At 43.8% G+C, this 21,553-nt stretch overlaps 1 protein-coding gene across 1 annotated transcript in view; it reads left to right on the top strand.

Moving 5' to 3' along the window:
- Positions 1 to 494: 494 nt before the first annotated feature.
- drosha (drosha ribonuclease III) overlaps positions 495 to 21,553 on the top strand; it is a 120,019-nt gene continuing 98,960 nt past the window's right edge. The window contains exons 1-15 of the mRNA XM_070446711.1: positions 495 to 599; positions 1,471 to 2,428; positions 2,762 to 2,830; positions 3,321 to 3,690; positions 4,011 to 4,152; positions 4,725 to 4,897; positions 5,643 to 5,723; positions 5,855 to 5,941; positions 8,892 to 8,978; positions 10,436 to 10,507; positions 11,740 to 11,821; positions 14,121 to 14,195; positions 14,627 to 14,796; positions 15,167 to 15,291; positions 18,145 to 18,244. Of these exons, the coding sequence (XP_070302812.1) occupies positions 1,473 to 2,428; positions 2,762 to 2,830; positions 3,321 to 3,690; positions 4,011 to 4,152; positions 4,725 to 4,897; positions 5,643 to 5,723; positions 5,855 to 5,941; positions 8,892 to 8,978; positions 10,436 to 10,507; positions 11,740 to 11,821; positions 14,121 to 14,195; positions 14,627 to 14,796; positions 15,167 to 15,291; positions 18,145 to 18,244 (2,589 nt within the window). The 5' untranslated portion in view covers positions 495 to 599; positions 1,471 to 1,472. The remainder of the gene's footprint in view (positions 600 to 1,470; positions 2,429 to 2,761; positions 2,831 to 3,320; positions 3,691 to 4,010; positions 4,153 to 4,724; positions 4,898 to 5,642; positions 5,724 to 5,854; positions 5,942 to 8,891; positions 8,979 to 10,435; positions 10,508 to 11,739; positions 11,822 to 14,120; positions 14,196 to 14,626; positions 14,797 to 15,166; positions 15,292 to 18,144; positions 18,245 to 21,553) is intronic.

Below are 21,553 nucleotides of genomic sequence, written 5' to 3'. Positions count from 1 at the left end.
GTGTTTCAATACGTTTTAATTTCTGAAAGCTTGCAGMGCCAAAGTGCCTGGATTTGCAGAATCACCTAGATACAGATTTCGCGTCAACCAGTCACTCAATCATTGTAATTTTTTATATAAAAACATCATTTCTGCCCATGCTGCTTTTGACTGTTGCCAGTTAMRCAGCATAATKTAGCTATCTGGGAACTAAGGGCTCATCAGGACGACTGTCACTCGAGTCTCAGCTCCGCGACATATGTCTTCAATTTGGGCACCAGGGGTGTCCTTGGTCATGGCTAGAAGGGATGCAGCTTTTGTAAAAAAAAAAAAAAGAAAAAGTCAGATTTGTCTTTTCGTAGCATATTAGGACAATTTACGCAGAAAGTTGGGAYAATTAACGGAGAAGGTTGGGAGAATTAGGTTAAGGTTATGAAAAGGGTTAGGTAAAATGCAAAATATTTCAACTTTGACGTTCATTTGACGAAAGCTGGATCCCATCTAGCCATGWRCCGTGTGCCTTGGGTCATGCGTGTCCATCTTCTTTAGCATTCCGACTGGAAACACAGATGCTTGCACGCACAGCAAAACCTTTCAGCAAAACCCATTCAACCAACAAGGTATTTGCAACAAGTGCATGAATAGAAGTAATGTTTATGTATAATTTTTAAAAATCTCTATTTATCTCCCTTGACTAGCTACAGGTTATACGTTTCAAGAGCACTCCATGCCATTCAGTTATTGATGCGCTTCTGTTTGATATCAGGCTRCGTGTAGCTAGTAAGCTATCAAATCTGAGGTAGGTAATTTTAGCTAACGTAGCTAGCTTCTCTTGAAGGSTTTCATTGGATTCAGCTAGCTAATTAGCTAACGTTAGCTAGCTTACTAGTTTATGTTTAATACATACAAGTAGTTAGCTAGCTAGCCTCCAATTTAGCTATTGTCATTATGAATTGCTAATTTGTGTGCACTGTAAACTTAGCTAGCTAGCTAGCTATCCATCCTCTTTGCTTATTTGTATAACTAGTTAGCTGTTAGCTTGCCATCGCTTGTTGTTCAACTGTAGCCGAAAGGACATGCTAGCTAACTTCTTAAACAAACTACGTTACTCACCGTTTACTGTACTACTTTTTAGCTAACGTTAGCCACTGTACAATGGTGTACAATGGTGTCAGTACAGGCTGACTTGATTGCTAATTCATTCCGGACTTAGGACAACATTTGAAATACATAACTAACCACATACCTTAAGCTAATGACGTCTATCCAATACAGTTACTTGTTAGTACAATTATATTTGACTGTGGTTTATGTCCACAGATAATCGAGTGTTGATTCAGATGGTCTGTGCTGTGCATGGTGACACTTAACTTTGGTCCAGGGTGTTAGTGTGGCTMGCTAATGCTGAAGCACACTAACACCCTGGACCATAGCTGGTGACACTGTGCACATTGGTGATTATTTAAACATGTTGTTCCTGTTGTCCTGTAGGTATGTCCTTCCATCAGGGTCGAGGAGGTGGAGGCTGCCCCAGAGGAAGAGCCCCCACAGGTCAACATGGGGGTCAACACGGCTCCCACCAAAACTACCGGCCCACCAACCTAGGACCCCCACCTCCCCAGCCGCCAATGCCCCCCTACCACTACGACCCCCAGGCCCAGCACAGCTCCTCTCACAGCTATGGTGGCCAAGGAAACAGTGGTGGGGGTGGTTACGTCACTGCACATTCAGACTACATGTCTTACCCCCCTCCAGTGCCCACTCAGGGGGGTATGACGGCCAGTCCCCTCAGCCAGTGCCCTGTACGCCCGCCCTTCCCCAACCCCCAGAGCCACCCCAACTTCCCCCCTCCTCCTCTCGCCGGCAACACCTCTGGAAGCTCCATATCTGGGTCTCCAGCGTCAGCTCAGAGTGCTTACCATTACATGATGCCCTCCGTACCCCCTCCACCCTTCCCTCACCCCCCCGGCATGCCTCCTACCATGCCTCCACAGTCCATGAGCTACCATCAACCCCCCTACTCCATGAACTACTCCCATCCTCCATTCCCTCCTCTGCCCAACTTTAGCCCAGGAAACTACGGCTCCCACCAGGGTCCCAGCTCCTTCAAGCCAGACCATGGGGGCTTCAGGCACAGTCCTCATGGAGGAGGAGGGCAGCAGTATAAGGCTGAGAAACAACAGCAAATGGACGACAGGGGTCAGAGGTCACCGGAGAGAGGCAGAGGGGGTCGCCATGACGACCACAGGCAGCAGAAGGGTGGCTATGCTTACGGCAGTCGTGGTGGTGGTGGCGACAGACACAAGATGGACTTCCCCATGAACCAGAGAGGGAAGGACCGAGGCAGGAGTGAGGACAGACGCAAGCCGGAGGGAGGGAGACATCGGTCAGAGTACGAACAGCGTGGGAGGACTCCTCCTACCCGTCACCGGAGTCGAGAACGCAGCAGGTATGTGTCGGTCCCATGCCCAACGTATAATGTCCTCATTTACATTTTGGTCATTTAGCACAGGGTTTCTCAAACACGGTCCCGGGGCCCCCCTGGGTGCACGTTTTGGTTTTTGATTTCAGCTGTGTAGTTCTAGGGCAAAAACCAAAATGTGCATGGGTGGCTGGTTGGGAAACCCTGATTTAGCAGACACTCGTGTTCAGTGGACTCTCATGTTATGCGTTACTGTGTTTGCTTTGATGCAATGCTTTCAATACCAGATCTGTATCTGTATGTTGTACATTCTAAGAGAAGTGTGTGTCTGTCTGTGTGTGCGGGTATGTGTATTCTCAGGGAGAGGCATCGCCACAGAGACAGTCGGAGGTCTCCGTCACCTGACCGACACAGGAAGAGACCTAGAAGGTAATGGATGCTCACGTTGACTATTTAAAAAAAAATATTATTAATGATTTAATTTTACCTTTAATCTGTGTCTACTTGCATGTATATACACCTAGGGCTATATTCAATCTGTATTGCTGAAGCGTTACGGATTTGCACAATATACATTTGATGATAATTCTGGATTGAGCCTACATATGCATCAACAAATACAACTTTGAAGATTGAATGGAGTCTCCGCAAACGTGGCAACATTGCCTTAAAATTTCAATCTTGCTGTAACGCTGAACTTTCARGATACGGATTGAATAGATCCCCTAGTTATAATACGGAACCCGGAAAGTACTTAGCTTGTTACCCACGTCTTTGATTTCAATTATGTGCACACAATGTAACTATTTACACAGTAGGAGCCAAGATGGATGTCTCTCTCTCTCTACTCTCTCTCTCTTTTGCTTTCTTTCCCAATGTGACCATTACCCACTCCATTTATGTGTCTCTCTCCCTGCAGTCGGTCAGGCAGCAGAGAGAGGAAGCGTGGTCGCTGGGAGGAGGAGAGGGACCGGAGGTCCGACGGACCGGGGATGAGCAGAGACAGAGAGCGCAGCTATACCTCCGTCAGGAGCCGAGACACAGAGCCTGAAGTTTCCATAGATAGAGACAGAGACCGGGAGAGAGACCGGGAGAGAGACCGGGAGAGAGACCGGGAGAGGGAGAGAGGCGAGAGGGAGAGAGGCGAGAGGGAGAGAGGCGAGAAGGAGAGAGGCGAGAGGGAGAAAGGGGAGGGAGATGAGAGAGAGGAGGATGAGTTGCTGAAGCCTGCGTGGATCCGCTGTACCCATGCTGAGAACTACTACTCCAGCGATCCCATGGATCAAGTGGTAGGAGGCTTATGCAGGCTTTTCTTTGCTGACTTTGTTAGTCTGACACAAACAGGTTAATTCTGTATGAAAATGTAACCAAATTTCAGATTTTCCTGTTACAGTATGCACCAGAAATGTATTTGGAAAATGTCTGAGGACACAACACCATATGAACACTTATATCTCTGATAATCATTGAGACATTTACAAATGCTCTGATCTGTCAGTGATTCTCTGTTAGTGATTTTTACCACCACAGCTTTCTACTGTCTTTCAACCAATTGCTCAAACTTCTCATACTGCCTTTGAAATTGTGTGACCCTGTTTTGTTGCTGTAGGGTGATTCTACGGTGGTGGGGACCAGTAAGCTGAGGGACCTGTACGAACGCTTCGAGGAAGAGCTGGTCAAGAGACAGGAGCGTGCTCAGTCGGCCCGGCCCAAATGGGACCCCCCCAAGACCAAGCTAGATGAGGAGCCCGGTACTGTATTGATATCAGATAGTATCCCCAAAGGTATTTCAACTCTAACACTGGTTATGTAACGGTGGAATGTGAAAATGACAGTCGAGTCTCGTGTTGAAGTAAAGAAATACTGTCGAACCTGCTTTATAAACTGTGTAGAACTTGCCTTGCCATGTCTGAGATTGATTTAATGTGATTAGGAATGACTTCAGCCCTGTCCAACATCTAGGAGAGTTAAAAAGAAAGAGTAATTAGCAACAACATTTAGTGCACTAAGATTGACACAGTGTTCAGGCTTGTCAACCTGTTTTTAGTAGCGATTACTGTCTTTGCTGTGAGTGCAGACCTCTCGGTGTGTGGACTAGCCACCGACAGTAAAAAATAGAAAGTGAAACCCTGTGCACAGCAGTGCGTCTACGTATGTCCAGGTGTTGATTTTTGCAGGAACAACTAGTATTAAAAAAACAAGTGTAAAAACCACASACTAGAGAAGACAGGTGCCCATACGTGAGTGTTGTGGTGGTTGTGTTGAGACCTCTCTCTGTGCACCAGCCACTGACAGTGTCCTGGTTGTTGTGTGTCTGTTCCAGAGGAGTGCCACAGTCACAGCAGCAGCGAGTCAGACTGCGAGTCTGAAGGGGGAGGCAGTACCTGCTCCAGCAGCTCTGACTCCGACGTGTTTGACGTGATCGCTGAGATCAAGAGGAAGAAGGCCCATCCAGACCGTCTGCATGACGAGCTGTGGTACAACGACCCAGGACAGGTCAGAACCTCCTGCACTTGATGAATTGATTAATGTCTTTGATTAATCGAGGAGATGTGGTAGATTGACCCTTGTAATAATAATTAAGAAACTAATCAGAAAATGTTCATTCAAAAAATCTAGTTTCATAGTGCAGGATGCCTTTCAGATCATAATGAATAGGGGTACATAGAGGGACCAGATCGTAGATCACCACTCRTACTCTGAGCTTTATGAGTACAGGCCCTGCTCTAACATGGTCTATCACAGCCTGCTTCTCCAACTCTGGTCCTGAAGAGCTAGGGTTGTGCAGGGTTTCATTCAAGACCCACAGTACCACACCTGATTTAAATACAAGGCTGGAATGAAAGCCTGTACACCCAGTTGAAGAATCTTAGTCTAAAACAAATGTTAGTGTTGGAAGAGACCATATTCCTCCAAAATACCTGTAATGGCATTTTATTTGAAACCTTTTTAAACAATGCCCATGACAGGGTAACTATGGTTTTAAATMATGTGGTGTTGGAAACAAACATTGCAGATGTACGAATGCACGTAATTTAATCCTGTATCTGTTTATTGCAAACGTGTTTTATAATAAGTGTATTTTAAGTGATTCATTCTGTTTTGGTGATATCTTTTGCGTGCTGTCAAAATATCACCTCTTGTGTTTGTGTACTACACACAAGCCACAACTCCCTTCAGCACCTGTTACGGTTTGGAGGAGTGTTCATAGTGGTTATGGCTGTCCTGTGTGTGTGTACAGATGAACGATGGGCCGTTGTGTAAGTGCAGTGCCAAGTCCAGACGCACAGGGATACGCCACAGCATCTACCCTGGAGAGGAGGTAAACACACACACAACCTACTCTACTCTCTCTTCTAAAAATATCTTGCATTGATTCACACTAAAATACTATAGGATAGATATTCTAGACTATTAAACATTAGTACAAAGACTCTCTCTCTCGCTCTCCAGTCGGTGAAGGAATGTCGTCCAATGAACAACAACTCTGGGAAGCTCTACCACTACAGAATCACTGTGTCTCCACCTACTAACTTCCTGGTATGAATACATCTGTCTCGCTCTCCATCTTGATCCCTCTCACAGTTCTGATGGGTTTTTGTCCTGAACACATGACCTTACCTTGAGTTTGTAGTTTGTCCTGGTAAGGTGACGTGGTCGGGGAAAAAACGTTATGCCCTACAGTGGTTCCTCCTTTAAAAGTTGCGAGCTTACGCCGCGGMACTTAGAGGTKATTTGTGGTTTAGTACGGTACCCTGCGTCACCACTTCATTYCTCCAGACCAGCACAAGGGGGAGTTAGAGCACTGATTATGCTTTTGGGTRCTACTGTGTCTCTGACAATGAATGGGRGACATAAACCTAAATAGAAACTGATAATTGTGCACATCTRCAGTATRACTCACTAAAAATGTTGTTACACTAAGGTTTTGATTATTTTATTTTGTTAGCAAAAATAATCCTCTTACTGTAGGCCACTCCCGACCAGTCATGTTGTACAGCGCCTAAGTGGCGCAACGGTCTAAGACACTGCTTAGCAGTGCAAGGTGTGTTGCTACAGATGCTGGTTCAATACCCGTGCGGTCCTTGACTGGGAGACCCATGAGATGACTAGGTTTTTGGTTTCTCTCCCTCTAAATGTTTATTTATTTATAAATTAMTATTTATTATTATAAATTTATAAATTATTTATAAATTAGTAACAATGTCTCACCCCATGTTCAAGAATGGCCTTTTTATTGCTTATTTTACGTTATTTGAAAATGAAATCATCTCCAAAATATTTTAGGGGGCATTGCACTAATAATGGCGGGAAACGTTCCTGCTGTTCTGTTCTTAGTGCCAGTCTGCACGTTCAAACTAAAACAATGTAACTAATAATGGCATCTTTTATGCTTTCATTAATAAAATAATGATGAAAATACTCTTTCAAAATGCCATAGTTTTTTTTWGTTATGGATCCATAACYAATTACTATGGGAATAAATATCAGTGAATTACAGAAATATTGGTACAAAGTTGTCTAATGAAGGAAAACAAATAGTTGCTTACTGGAAAATACTCTTTCAAACACACGGTCACTTTGTACAGCGCATTATGGCTATTAGCAGGGCTATGTTTTGGCCTMTATGGGCGGRGCACAATTAGCCCAGTGTTTCTCTCCCTCTAAAAACAGAAATAAATGTTTTGGCCTTCACAAATATTATTTTGGCCTTTATTCAGATTACAAAAGCTCTCTTTTGTTAAAAAAAAAAATGAAATAACCTCCAAAATATTGTTATATATTGTCAAGTTGATGGCACAGTCGTATAGCCGGCACCGACATAAAGCTGAGTGACTCACTCATTCATGGCTTTGGATCAACATAAATAAGTACCAACATTCTTTCTGATAGTCTTTAATAAAGAAATGTTTTGSTTATCCTGACCTGGACACCTTGTACAGTATTATAATAGCCCCTTATGGGCAATTAGCAGGGCAATGTACCTTTACCAACACCTCTCTGTATTTTGATAATTTGTGGATGGGTGCGCCGGAGTGCAAAATGCGTTGCTACAGATGCAGGTTTGATAACCGTGCCGGCCGCCAGACCCATGAGGTGGCTTTAGGTTTTAATTTAGAAACCTCCAATCCACTATATGTAATTATTGGCGGAGAGTCACCTCATTATTTTTCGATATACTGTAGGCCTACCGTAGGCGACATGAGACTCACTAGTGTTGAGTAATGTGCTGTTAAGTGGTGTAGGTCTTATTTATTTTAAGAGCATATTTAACTATTAGTTCAACTATTTTAGCACCGTTTTGCGCTGCTCTTAGACAAGCATGGGGACTGGTCTTGATAAATCAATGAGATGTTTATTTTCACCTAATCTCCGTTTGGGTATTGGTTAGACTGGAATTAAATAATTAGGGTGCAGAAAGGTTATGCTCTTAGTGTAACCTTTATTTAACTAGGCAAGTCAGTTAAGAACAAATTCATTTTTACAAGGACAGCCTACTCCTTCGTCCCCTGTCGGGGAATTGAACCCCGGTCTCCCGCGTGCCCGCATTCTCTAGTACAGCCATTATTGAAGGTACTTGACTTCACTGAGAAAAAGTCTGGACATGGCCTGCTCTCCCTTATGTAAGGAATTAGGCACTTTCTCATGTTTACTACAGTATGTCTTGTAGGCTATGTTTACTTGTCAGACTGAACAGTAGCCTAATAAACAAATACAGGTGGCTTATATCCTCTAAATACTTTACTTTATTATTAATTCATTTCTAATGATATAAATGCCCCTTATATTCTCACAGATCCTAATGGAAAATGCCCCTTAGATATTAATTTAGAACCCTCCAATCCTCTAAATGTAATTATCGGCAGAGAGTCACGTCATTGAAAAACATATTTGTAGATACACTGTAGGCCTACCATAGGCGAAATGAGTATTGGTTACACTACAATTAGGGTGTGGAAATGTTATCTCCCTCAGATATTAATTTAGCATCCTCCAATCCTCTTCTACTGTAGCCTACTCCCGACCGTCACGTTGTTCAGCGCAATATTTTCCATTCCATCCTAACGTAAACCCAGGGCGTTTCATTTTTCAATTTTCTCGGCATAGAAACACCATAATATTAATCGAATTAAGCTACATTTCTTAAAATCAATCCCATGTACTGTTACTACAATTATTATTTTTTTAAATTCTCTAGTAATGCCTATATGGGAGAATATCAAATGCTTCTCCAAGTTGCCCTCTGGTGGTCAAACTAGCGCTAACTGGCATTAACGTAAAATATGCCGGCCAATTAAATTACGTGCCACAGAAAGCTGCAGCAGCCCGCACGGTGTGCTGGAGTAAGACACAACTTTTAAAGGAGGAACCACTGTAGATGGACCCAAAAACCATGTCCATAGGATTTCTCTTAAAGTTACATCAGACTTCATTCTGACATGTTTGGTGTGTGTGTGTGTGTGTGTGTGTGTGTGTGTGTTGTTCCCAGACGGACAGGCCCACGGTTATTGAGTACGATGACCATGAGTACCTGTTCGAAGGCTTCTCCCTCTTCTCCCACATGCCTCTCACTAACGTAAGCACCATGCAATGGACCCATCCTGCCATCATACCCTCCGCTCCCTTTGATCTCTCTCTCTCTCTCTCTCTCTTGATTGTTATTTTTAATGTTTTTATTGAACCTTTATTTAACAAGGCCTGTTGTTTTAAAGTATATGCATAGCTCAACACATAGCTCTTCTGTTCCCTTTCCTTCCTCCCTCGTGTCCTCCGATGGGACAACCTGTGCCGCGTCAGCTGCCTGTGTGTTGCTGCGTAATATGAATATTCTGTCCGTCCCTACAGGCAGGTTTATAAAGCAAAGCACCCATTAATATTTCAGAGCCAGCGGCCAGCTTAAAAAAAAAACCAGCAAAAAAAKCCCCAGCAACTTAAAATCTGCCTTTCGTGTCGGTCCTCTCCTTTGTTCCAGAGTCAACCTCAGACAAAATTAGTCTTGTTTCCCAAATGGCACCCTATGGACCCTGGTCAGGGTACCATTTGGGAAGCACTCTACGTTCCTTTTCGGCCACACTGCTGATGGCGACCTTGGGTTTTAAGTCCACTCCCTCCCTCTCTACTTTTAAAGGCCCATCAGTAACTGTCAAATATAACAGCGGTTGGGACTTTAAAGGCCTCATGRGTATCGACAGAGGATCCCTCTTTAGCAGAGGTTTTCAAAATGGAGGCACGCCACCCCAGGGGGGCTTCAGAGAGTTTCGGGGTAGGCTTGAAAGGCAAGCCAAGTTGAACTGTATTAGGTTCTTTCATATACATTTTTGTCCCAAAAGGATATGGCAAATCGATGGCAGGCAKGGCCTAGCTGAATAAGGCAGTGATTGAGAGAGTTGTGTGTGTGTTTGAATATTTGTGTGTGTTTGAATAATGACGCGAAATGCGCATATTCGGTTAATAATTCCAATTTGGAAAGAATTTGGCGAGAGTTAAACCCAGATTACCACGGGATAATTTAAACAACCCCTTYAAAAACCTTTCATTACAGAGGGTCTGGGGATTAGAGACTCCAGAACGSAGCGATATTAGCCCCTGCTAGTTAGCTAGAGGGGTGGGCACCACTGCATGATATACGGTGGGCCAGGTTAATCCTCCAAAATGGACTCCCGTTCAGACAACAAAGAGCATGTAACTGGGAGATTAAACACGGAAGAGCAGGCTTATCTCCTTAAAGAGATTGGAGTCACTTAATGTTCAAAAGCCGTGGGTAAAGAGATACCGAGTGTGGGTTGTTTGTGTTCGGTATGTGTGGGTTGGGTGTGTGTTCTGTGTGTGTTTGGTGTCCAGTGTGTGCACATTACTGTGTGTGTTTGTGTTACTCTGTCAGTGTGTGTGTGGGTGTGTGTTTTTGGGCTGCAGCCGCTGCTTATGGAGATGAGGATTTAATGAGTTTTCTTGAAAAGCTGTAACCTCTGTCTAACATCATGGTAATGAGTGTTCCTCTACTCTCTTCTCCCCTCTTCTCTTTCATCGTCCCAGATTCCATTGTGCAGAGTGATTCGTTTCAACATAGATTACACCATTCACTTTATTGAAGAGATGACACCAGAGGTCAGTAAAGCTCCTCTTTCTCTCTCTCTTCCCTCTCAATTCAAAGGGCTTTATTGGTATGGGGAACATATGTTTGCCAAAGCAAGTGAAATAGATAATAAACAAAAGTGAACTAAACAATACATACATTCACAGTAAACATTACACTCACAAAAGTTCCAAAGGAGTAGAGACATTTCAAATGTCATATGGCTATGTACAATATTGTAACGATGTGCAAATAGTTAGTCAGAGGTGGAAAAAGGACTCAATTGTCCTACTTGAGTAAAAGTAAAGATACCTTAATAGAAAATGACTAAAGTAAAAGTGAAGGTATCCCAGTAAAATACTACTTGAGTAAAAGTATCTGGTTTTAAATGTACTTTAGTACAGTGGTGGAAAAAGTACTCAGCTCTCATACTTGAGTAACAGTAAATGCTATACATGAAATTCCTTATATTAAGCAAACGAGACGGCACGATTTCATTATTATTGTTATTTATTTATTTATTTTTGACAGCCAGGGGCACACTCCAACACTAAGACATCATTTACAAACTAAGCATTTGTGTTCAGTGAGTCTGCCAGATCAGAGGCAGTAGGGATGACCAGGGATGTTCTCTCAAACATTTTCCTSMACTGCTAAGCATTCAAATTGTAACGAGTYCTTTTGAGTGTCGGGGAAAATGTAAGGTGTAAAAAGTACATTATTGTCTTAGGAATGTAGTAAAGTAAAAGTTGTCAAAAATATAAATAGTAAAGTACAGATTCCCCAAAAAACWACTTAAGTAGTACTTCTATTGTATTTTTACCTAGGTACTTTTCACCACTGGTTAAAGTACAACAGGGAAAATAAATATAAACATGGGGTTTGCTTTTCACTGTTTGCCCTTTTCTTGTGGCAACAGATCACAAAACTTGCTGCTGTGATGGCACACTGGTATTTCACCCAATAGTATCAACATTGAATTTGTTTTCAAATTCTTTGGGGTCTCTCGCTATTGCTTTCTCCTCTGTAATTGGAGTTAAAAGGTTGTTGTTCTTCTGGTTAGGCCCCCCCCCCCTAGTCTTCTCACCCAAGGCCGTAAAGAAGTAGAGTTTGTTTTTAACCTACACCAGCTGAATGGGCTGATAAGGAAGTGTTGGAAGCCAAAGATTAGGGAACTAGATTTGACTATCAGGTTACATATATCAGCATTAAGATGCTTGAGAGAGAGAGATATAACCCTTTGTTTCCCTATTTCCATGTTCAGAACTACTGTGTGAAAGGACTGGAGCTGTTCTCTTCCTACCTATTCCAGGATATACTGGAGCTCTATGACTGGAACCTCACAGGTGAACAACACACCATKCTACCCACTAGCTCCTACCCATTACCTCCTATCCCCCAGCCCCTGCTCCCTACACCTAGGCACTAGGGGATAGGCACCTGTACTCCCTCCCTGTTCACCCACTTCTCCAACTCAATCATTGTTTGCCACCGCCTCATTGTTTGCCCGCCACCACCTGTTTCCGCCTTCTKGTACAGGTGCATCAAATCTGGGACCAAGAGGCCATCAGACTGTTAAATAGTGTGTYTATATATATATATATACACTATTTATCTCAAGGCTCATCTGAAATCACTACTGCTGTACACACCTTTCCTATTCATATACTGTCCATTCTGTTGATACACACACACATACACATGCATGCATACATACATACATACATACATACTGACCAAAAATATAAGGCAGCTTATGGTAGAGAGGGGAACATTAAATTCTCTGGCAACACCTCTGGTGGACATTCCTGCAGTCCTCAACTGGCAGCTTCATTAAATAGTACCCGCAAAACACCAGTCTCAACGTCAACAGTGAAGAGGCGACTCCGGGATGTTGGTTTTCTGGGTAGAGTTGCAAAGAAAAGGCCATATCTCAGACTGGCCAATAAAAAGAAAAGATTACGATGGGCAAAATAACACAGAGGAACTCTGCCTAGAAGGCCAGCATCACGGAGTTGCCTCTTGACTGTTGACATTGAGACTGGTGTTTTGCGGGTACTATTTAATGAAGCTGCCAGTTGAGGACTTGTGAGGCATCTGTTTCTCAAACTAGACACTCTAATGTACTTGTRCTCTTGCTCAGTTGTGCACCGGGGCCTCCCACTCTTTCTATTCTGGTTAGAGCCAGTTAGCACTGTTCTGTGAAGGGAGTAGTACACAGCGTTGTACATGATCTTCAGTTTCTTGGCATTTTCTCACAAGGAATAGCCTTCATTTCTCAGAACAAGAATAGACTGACGAGTTTCAGAAGAAAGTTCTTTGTTTCTGGCCATTTTGAGCCTGTAATCGAACCCACAAATGCTGATGCTCCAGATACTCAGCTAGTCTAAAGAAGGCCAGTTTTATTGCTTTTTTAATCAGTACAACAGTTTTCAGCTGTTCTAACATAATTGCWAAATGGTTTTCTAATGGATCAGTTAGCCTTTTTAAAATGATAAACTTGGATTAGCTTACACAATGTGCCATTGGAACACAGGAGTGATGGTTGCTGTTAATGGGCCTCTGTACACCTATGTAGATATTCCATAAAAAATCTGCCGTTTCCAGCTACAATAGTCATTTACAACATTAACAATGTCTACACTGTATTTCTGATCAGTTTAATGCTATTTTAATGCACAAAACATTTGCTTTTCTTTCAAAAACAAGGACATTTCTAAGTGACCCCAAACTTTTGAACGTTAGTGTGTATATATTGCTTCCAGAGGCAGTTTGGAACTTGGTAGTGTGTGTTGCAACTGAGGACAGGTGGTTTTTACGCACTTCAGCACTCGGCGATCCCGTTCTGTGAGCTTGTGTGGCCTACCACTTTGCGGCTTAGCCATGGTTGCTCCTAGACATTTCCACTTCACAAATACAGCACTTACAATTGACCGGGGCAGATGTAGCAGGGCAGGAATTTGACAAACAGACTTTTTGGAAAGGTGGCAATCCTATGTTGGTGCCACGTTAAGTCACTGAGCTCTTCAGTATGGCCATTCTACTGCCAACGTTTGTCTATGGAGATTTCATGGCTGTGTGCTCGATGTTATACACCTGTCAGCAATGGGTGTGGCTGAAATAGCCAAAGGGTGGTGTCCACGTGCATATTGAAGGGGTGTCCACATACTTTTCTGTATATATATACACTACTCGTCAAAAGTTTTAGAACACCTACTCATTCAAGAGTTTTTCTTTATTTTTACTATTTTCTACATTGTAGAATGATGTAGGTTTTTTGGTTACTACAGTTTTTTGGTTACTACATGATTCCATATGTGTTCTTTCATAGTTTTAATGTCTCCACTATAATTCTACAATGTTGAAAATAGTAAAAATAAAGAAAAAACCTTGTTCTAAAACTTTTGACTGGTAGTGTATATTCCGGACTCTGACACTGCTTGTTTGTATATTTCTTTATTTCCATTTTGGGGATTTGTGTGTATTGTTAGGTGTACTGTACTGTTGGAGCTTGAAACATAATCATTTCGATGCACCTGCGATAACATCTGCAAAATGTGTATGCGACCAATAAAATTAGATTTTGAGACTGAAGGTGTAAKCGGTTCATCTTATTTTCAGTATCTTTGTTGTTTCCCCACGCAGGTCCAGAGTGGGACAACCAATCTCCTGGATGTCAGAAGTTCCACTTCATGCCTCGCTTTGTCCGCTTCTTACCTGGTGAGACTGTCCCTTCTTCAGAAAACTCTCTCTCTCTCTGCTGGAGAATGTTTGTACTGCATGCTGTTGTATGTACTTTGTCTGCATGAGTGTGCGTGTGTGTACACGTGAGTTGTCCTCTTAATGCGTTGAGATTCAGATCTATGGATTTTCCGAGTATCTGTCCATGCAAACATTTTTGTAAATGGAGATCAATCAATTTTGTATGGATTTTCCGAGTATCTGTCCATGCAAACATTTTTGTAAATGGAGATCAATCAATTTTGCATGAGTGTCTAGACCTGATTTGTGTATTTGACCTTGTCGCATTGTATGTTCTCTGTGTTTCTGTCTGTCTCGGTCTGTCGGTCTTGTTTCTCTGTGTGTATGCGTTTCTGGATGCGTGTTTGTCTGTGTATCTCACGATCTCTGTGTTTGTCCCTCCGTGTCAGACGGCGGTAAGGAGGTGCTCTCCATGCACCAGGTTCTCCTCTACCTCCTGCGGAGCTCCAAGCCTCTGGTCCCTGAGGAGGAGATAGCTGACATGCTGCAGTGGGAGGAACTGAAGTGGCAGAAGTACGCAGAGGAGTGCAAGGGCATGATCGTCACCAACCCTGGCATGGTGAGAGAGGACAAGAGCACTTTCATGGACTGTATTCAAAATGGCACCCTATTCCATAAAGTGCAACAGGGTCCGTAGGGTGTGTCTGTGATTGATAGAGTGCTAGATTGGCAGGGTTTGCACTTTTGAGTGCACATTTCCATGAATTCACATGCTCTTTTTGTAACATAACACAACAATGTACTTACCAAAGTCTGATAGGATCTGAGTCTGTGTGTCAAGCGTCTCTGAGTAGGAGTGCTGATGTAGGATCAGTTTAGCTTTTTAGACCGTAATAAATACGATTTGTATGGACAGGTCTTAGATCATTACTCTGAGACACTTTATCCATWTGTTCCCTGGTCTCATAGTCTTTGTGTTGTTGTTTCAGAAGCCTAGCTCTGTGCGTATTGACCAGCTGGACAGAGAGCAGTTCAATCCAGAGGTCATCACCTTCCCCATCATCGTCCATTTCGGGATCCGGCCCGCCCAGCTCAGCTACGCTGGGGACCCCCAGTAAGATCCTCCCTGTAACCCGCAAACTCCAACCCCCTCACCACCCAGGGTCTCTTCCCACCACCTACTGCCCAGCTCAGCTACGCCAGAGCCCCCCACCCGTAACTCGGCCAACCACCCAGGACCTATACTACACTCCCCCCTGCCTCTGATCCTCCCCGCCCACAAACACTACTGTATACCTGTCTCTTATACACATCTAGATGTGTATAAGAGACAGATACTACACTCCCCCCTGCCTCTGATCCTCCCCGCCCACAAACACTACTGTATACTCCCCCTCCCTCAAGACACACTCCTTTCCCTCCGTTCTCCCCCGTTCCCCACACTGCTTATTCAAAGCGTCTCTCACAGGACGGTTGATGGTGGCACTCTTCTGTGTTGAGAGAGGGGGAATGTCGGAGAGCGGGTGGGAGAGAAAGATTGGCGTGACATTTTCACATGCGTCGTCACGGGGTCCTAAGGTTCCGCCGGGCGCTGTCGCCGTGGGAACGGCACGGTTTGTCTCGTGAATAGTAATGACACACACACACACACACACACACACACACACACACACACACACACACACACACACACACACACAGACAGAGGAGTAGAGGGAATACTGTACTGTGCCTGTGCATAATTACCAAAAGCTTACTGTATATTAAATTATCCTCTGCTGTCGTCTCCGAAGTGTAGAGAAAGCTACAATAACAACCAAAACAAGCGCCAATCAAAAGTGGAACTCTTCGGCTAGTTTCTCTTTGTTGTCTGTGTCTCTTATCTGTGACAGGGTTCCTGTCAGATACTTTAAGAAGATTAGGGGCCCATCCCGAATGGCACCCTATTCACTTTATAGTGCACTACTTTTGACTTGAGCCCTGGTCAAAAGTAGTGCACTATGAAGGGAATAGATGCCGATGATGAGGGATAGAAGGCTTTATCGGTAAACAGGAGAGAGATCTTCTCATTATGAATCCCTGCGAGTATTGTGTATCTGTTCAGGTCTGTGTCATTTGAGTGATGTTAGTCACCTTTTCTTAATGTTAGGGATGTCCGACCTTCAGTCTGTCTCTGTGCTCTCTTGCTGCGGTCACACACGCGCGCACACTCCCCGCAAACCTCGAAGCCGCAGACGACAAATTTATGGGCGGATGGGGACATCATTAACGACAGTTGGCTTTAATTGCATTGATGGCAATGCCACAGAGAGGAGAGTGAGTGGGGGAGAGAGGAAGAGAGAGGACACGGCTGCATATGTTAAGCTGCCCCTTCCTGTTTCCTTGCCTTAGAAAATAATGTTTAGGGTCGTTCTAACCACAGTATCTCTATGGAGGGCCACAGAGGGAGGGCAGATAGAGGGAGTGAAAGAAAAAGAGAGCGAAAGAGGAGTTAGAAGCAGAAGGTGGGGAACGAGTGTAAACGAGAGAGCGACGGCAGGCATGCAGCATATGTTAATGAAAGAGTTTGTGGCAGACACACACACCAGCCTGTGGCATCCTGAGAGCACAGAGTGGATCTTCTGAAAGGTCATGTGAGCTGGTTGGGGAGGGAGGCCTCCCAGGCTGCAGCTTCACCCTGCCCTCCTCTTCTCTGCCGCGTCCCCCGGCTGCCGACCGTACAAACACACGCCGTTAGGCCGGTGGTGAGCCGGTAATCACGGCGGTAAAGCCGTCTCTGCCTCAGTCTCCCTCTACACCGTTCACTAATGAAGTCGCCGTATTAAAACTCCCTAATTATAATTCCCCTCATCTCCAGTCCTCTCTACCGCATGTTTCTRTCTCTCTCTCCCTGTCCAGCCGGCCGCTACTCATATAATTGAATAACTTCGGCTATAAATGAGGAAAGAGCCTTAATGGAGAGAAGCGGTCAGAGATGGGCAGAGTCACAGTTAGTCTCATTACTAGAGTCAGTCCATCTGAGGAGGTTTTTCAATGGTCCATTATTATCACCTATCCCACAARAGTGTCCTTTTCAAAAGCAAATTAAGACCAAAACCTAATAGATTGTTATCGTGGCATGTGTCTGCGCCACCCGTCTCCCGGGTGGCGCAGTGGTCTAGGGCACTGCATCGCAGTGCTAGCTGCGCCACCAGAGTCTCTGGGTTCGCGCCCAGGCTGGGCTGGGTTCGCGCCCAGGCTCTGTCGCAGCCAGCCGCAACCGGGAGATCCGTGGGGCGGCGCACAATTGGCATAGCGTCGTCCGGGTTAGGGAGGGTTTGGCCGGTAGGGAGGGTTTGGCCGGTAGGGATATCCTTGTCTCAGTATGTAAAAAAATTAAAAAAAATAAAAATAAAATAAATAAAAAATAAATAAAAAATGAATGAAAAATATAAATAAAAAAAAAAAAAAAAAAAAGAGAAAAATGTATTGTAAGTCTCTCTGGATAAGAGCGTCTGCTCTTGGCCGGTAGGGATATCCTTGTCTCGGTATGTAAAAAATGTAATAACATGTATGCACTCTACTGTAAGTCGCTCTGGATAAGAGCGTCTGCTAAATGACTAAAATGTAAATGTAAATGTAATGTGGAGAGACTTCCCTTCTCTTGCCACACACACATGTAATTGCAGTACTTTACAGAAGAGTGAACAGTGAGTGAACTAGTCTTACAACAACCAACCAGCGCTTATATACTGTTTTATCTCTACTGCCTGGGTGGGTGAAAGGCGGACTCACCGGCCTCTCTGGTCTGAAACAGGAGACATACAGAAGAGCCATCCCAGTCCACAACACACACACACACACAGAGCAGACTAATGGAGTAATGTCTGGAGGCTACTGTTAAATAATGTTTAATAATGGTCTGTGCTGTTGAAATATTGATGTGTTGTTCTGAGCCACAGCTTGACTTCTGCCCCCCCCCCCCCAGGTACCAGAAGCTGTGGAAGAGCTATGTGAAACTACGCCACCTGCTGGCTAACAGCCCCAAGGTCAAGCAGATAGACAAGCAGAAGCTTACACAGAGGGAGGTGGGTACCACACACTACAGTACATCTCCCTGGCCTCATTATAATTAAGTATGACGCATGCCAGCTTCATGCAATTTCACAGGAGCGTGAGGCTGAAACGTGTACTAGTGTAATTACTAGAACCATCTAACACCAGATTGTAGCCGTGTGCTGCAGTGCTGAGGTCCTGATCTCTTAATMCTGCATTCACTGCATGGGTTCCAAATGGCAAACCTATTCCCTAAATAGTGCTTTTGACCAGATATCACGTGGCACATGGGCCCTGGTGATATCTAGTGTAGAGGTCGACTAATCGGAATGGCCGATTTTAATTAGGGCTGATTTCAAGTTTTCATAACAATCGGTAATTGGCATTTTTGGACACCGATCATGGCCGATTACATTGCACTCCACGAGGAGACTGCATGGCAGGCTGACTACCTGTTATGCGAGTGCAGCAAGGAGCCACGGTAAGGTGCTAGGTAGCATTAAACGTATCTTATAAAAAATCAAATCAAAATCAAATCAAATGTATTTATATAGCCCTTCTTACATCAGCTGATATCTCAAAGTGCTGTACAGAAARCCAGCCTAAAACCCCAAACAGCAAGCAATGCAGGTGTAGAAGCACGGTGGCTAGGAAAAACTCCCTATGAGGGGTGGCAAGTCCTCTTCTGGCTGTGCCGGGTGGAGATTATAACAGAACATGGCCAAGATGTTCAAATGTTCATAAATGACCAGCATGGTCAAATAATAATAATCACAGTAGTTGTCGAGGGTGCAGCAAGTCAGCACCTCAGGAGTAAATGTCAGTTTAATCTTAATGTCAATCAATCTTAACATAATCACTAGTTAACTACACATGGTTGATGATATTACTAGTTTATCTAGCTTGTCCTGCGTTGCATATAATCGATGCGGTGCCTGTTAATTTATCATCGAATCACAGCRTACTTCGCAAAAGGGTAATTTAACAAGCGCATTCGCAAAAAAAGCACTGTCGTTGCACCAGTGTGTACCTAACCATAAACATCAATGCCTTTCTTAAAATCAATACACAAGTATATATTTTTAAACCTGCATATTTAGTTAATATTGCCTGCTAACATGAATTTCTTTTAACTAGGAAAATTGCGTCACTTCTCTTGCGTTCTGTGCAACAGAGTCAGGGTATATGCAACAGTTTGGGCCGCCTGGCTCGTTGCGAACTAATTTGCCAGAATTTTACGTAATTATGACATAACATTGAAGGTTGTGCAATGTAACAGGAATATTTAGACTTATGGTTGCCACCCGTCAGATAAAATACGGAACGGTTCCGTATTTCACTGAAAGAATAAAAGTTTTATTTRCGATATGATAGTTTCCGGATTTGACCATATTAATGACCGAAGGCTCGTATTTCTGTGTGTTATTATGTTATAATTAAGTCTATGATTTGATAGAGCAGTCTGACTGAGCGGTGGTAGGCAGCAGCAGCCTCGTAAGCATTCATTCAAACAGCACTTTCGTGCGTTTGCCAGCAGCTCTTCGCAATGCTTCAAGCATTGCGCTGTTTATGACTTGAAGCCTATCAACTCCCGAGATTAGGCTGGTGTAACCAATGTGAAATGGCTAGCTAGTTAGCGGGGTGCGCGCTAATAACGTTTCAAACGTCACTCGCTCTGAGACTTGGAGTAGTTGTTCCCCTTGCTCTGCATGGGCCGCGGCTTTTGTGGAGCGATGTGTAATGATGCTTCGAGGGTGGCTGTTGTCGATGTGTTCCTGGTTCGAGCCCAGGTAGGAGCGAGGAGAGGGATGGAAGCTATACTGTTACATTGGCATTACTAAAGTGCCTATAAGAACATCCAATAGTCAAAGGTATATGAAATACAAATGGTATAGAGAGAAATAGTCCTATAATTCCTATAATATCCTCAACCTAAAACTTCTTACCTGGGAATATTYAAGACTCATGTTAAAAGGAACCACCAGCTTTCATATGTTCTGAGCAAGGAACTTAAACGTTAGCTTTTTTTACATGGCACATATTGCACTTTTACTTTCTTCTCCACTTTGTTTTTGCATTATTTTAACCAAATTCATTATTTATTTGAGGCTAAATTGATTTGATTGATGTATTATATTAAGTTAAAATAAGTGTTAATTCAGTATTATTGTCATTATAAAAAAAAATAATAATAATAATTATAAAAAAGATCGGCCGATTTAATCGGTATCGACTTTTTTTGGTCCTCCAATAATCGGTATCGGCGTTGAAAAATCATAATCGGTCTAATCTAGTGCTCTGTGGAGGGAATAGGTTGCCATTAAGGCTGCAACCACTGTCTATAGCTTCGTTTCATCTATATGTATTTTGTCTCCGCTTGCTTCTATTGCCTTTGTTGAGCTATGTGTTATTTTCTAAAGTAGCTGCTGTCGAGGCTGGTGTCTGTGTGTGTGTCTGTGTCTTAAGCGCACAGTCAATTAGCCTATTTTCCAGGTAGCACTGGCTAGGGGCTCCGGCAGCGTCGCTTACAGTTACTGATATTCCCACTGTCAACCTATAGAGCAATTAGTTCACCACACACCAGGCCATCACATCTCCAAGGGTCCGCTATTTCAGCGTGTCTTCACCCACCCATGACAATACAGCAACACTTCTACTATCCCCAACCCCCTGGGAACTTCATTAGGAGTGTGAGTGTCTGTGAGTGTTTGTGTATCACTTGTTCATCCACAGSCCTGGTACACATTCATCTGTTCTTTTGTGCTGAATAATGTAAAATGAACGCTGCGACCAAACCAGAGCCCTTAAATTGGGGAAAGAAGCTTTTCATCTCATCAGAGAAGTTGGTTGGTGCTCTAGACGGGTGACTGCCTGTATGGCCCTTTGTCACTGTAATGTACGAATCCCAAAGGGCGCCCTATTTCCTACATGGTGCACTTCTCTTGACCAGAGACCCCAATTGCACCCTATTCCCTATGAAGTGCACTACTTTTGACCATAGTCATATGCATTGCACTACATGGGGAATAGGGTGCCCTAGGAGCCCTGTTCAAAAGTAGTGCACCATATAAGAAATAGGAGACTATTTGGGATGCACTGCAGGGTCAGTTCCGCTGTGTTGGGGCCTCTTGCCCCAGAGAGAATCCCAGAGAATCCCATCTCTGTCTGCCCCTAGAGACAGACGTGTTGCACCCCAGTTGGAGGATACAGGGCCCCTGGRCGGCCGCTTTGATATGCTTCAAACATAGCTGCCTGTCAACGCGCGCACACACACACTATTATTGTTATTTAAATACTTATTTTCTGTCTATTTTTAAATAATGTGGCCCAAATCAACAACT

Source organism: Salvelinus sp. IW2-2015, linkage group LG14 (assembly GCF_002910315.2).
Source record: "Salvelinus sp. IW2-2015 linkage group LG14, ASM291031v2, whole genome shotgun sequence".
NCBI classification, from domain to species: Eukaryota; Metazoa; Chordata; class Actinopteri; order Salmoniformes; family Salmonidae; genus Salvelinus; species Salvelinus sp. IW2-2015.
The sequence above is the reverse complement of the archived record's forward strand: the minus strand, read 5'-3'. Positions and strand labels throughout refer to the sequence as shown.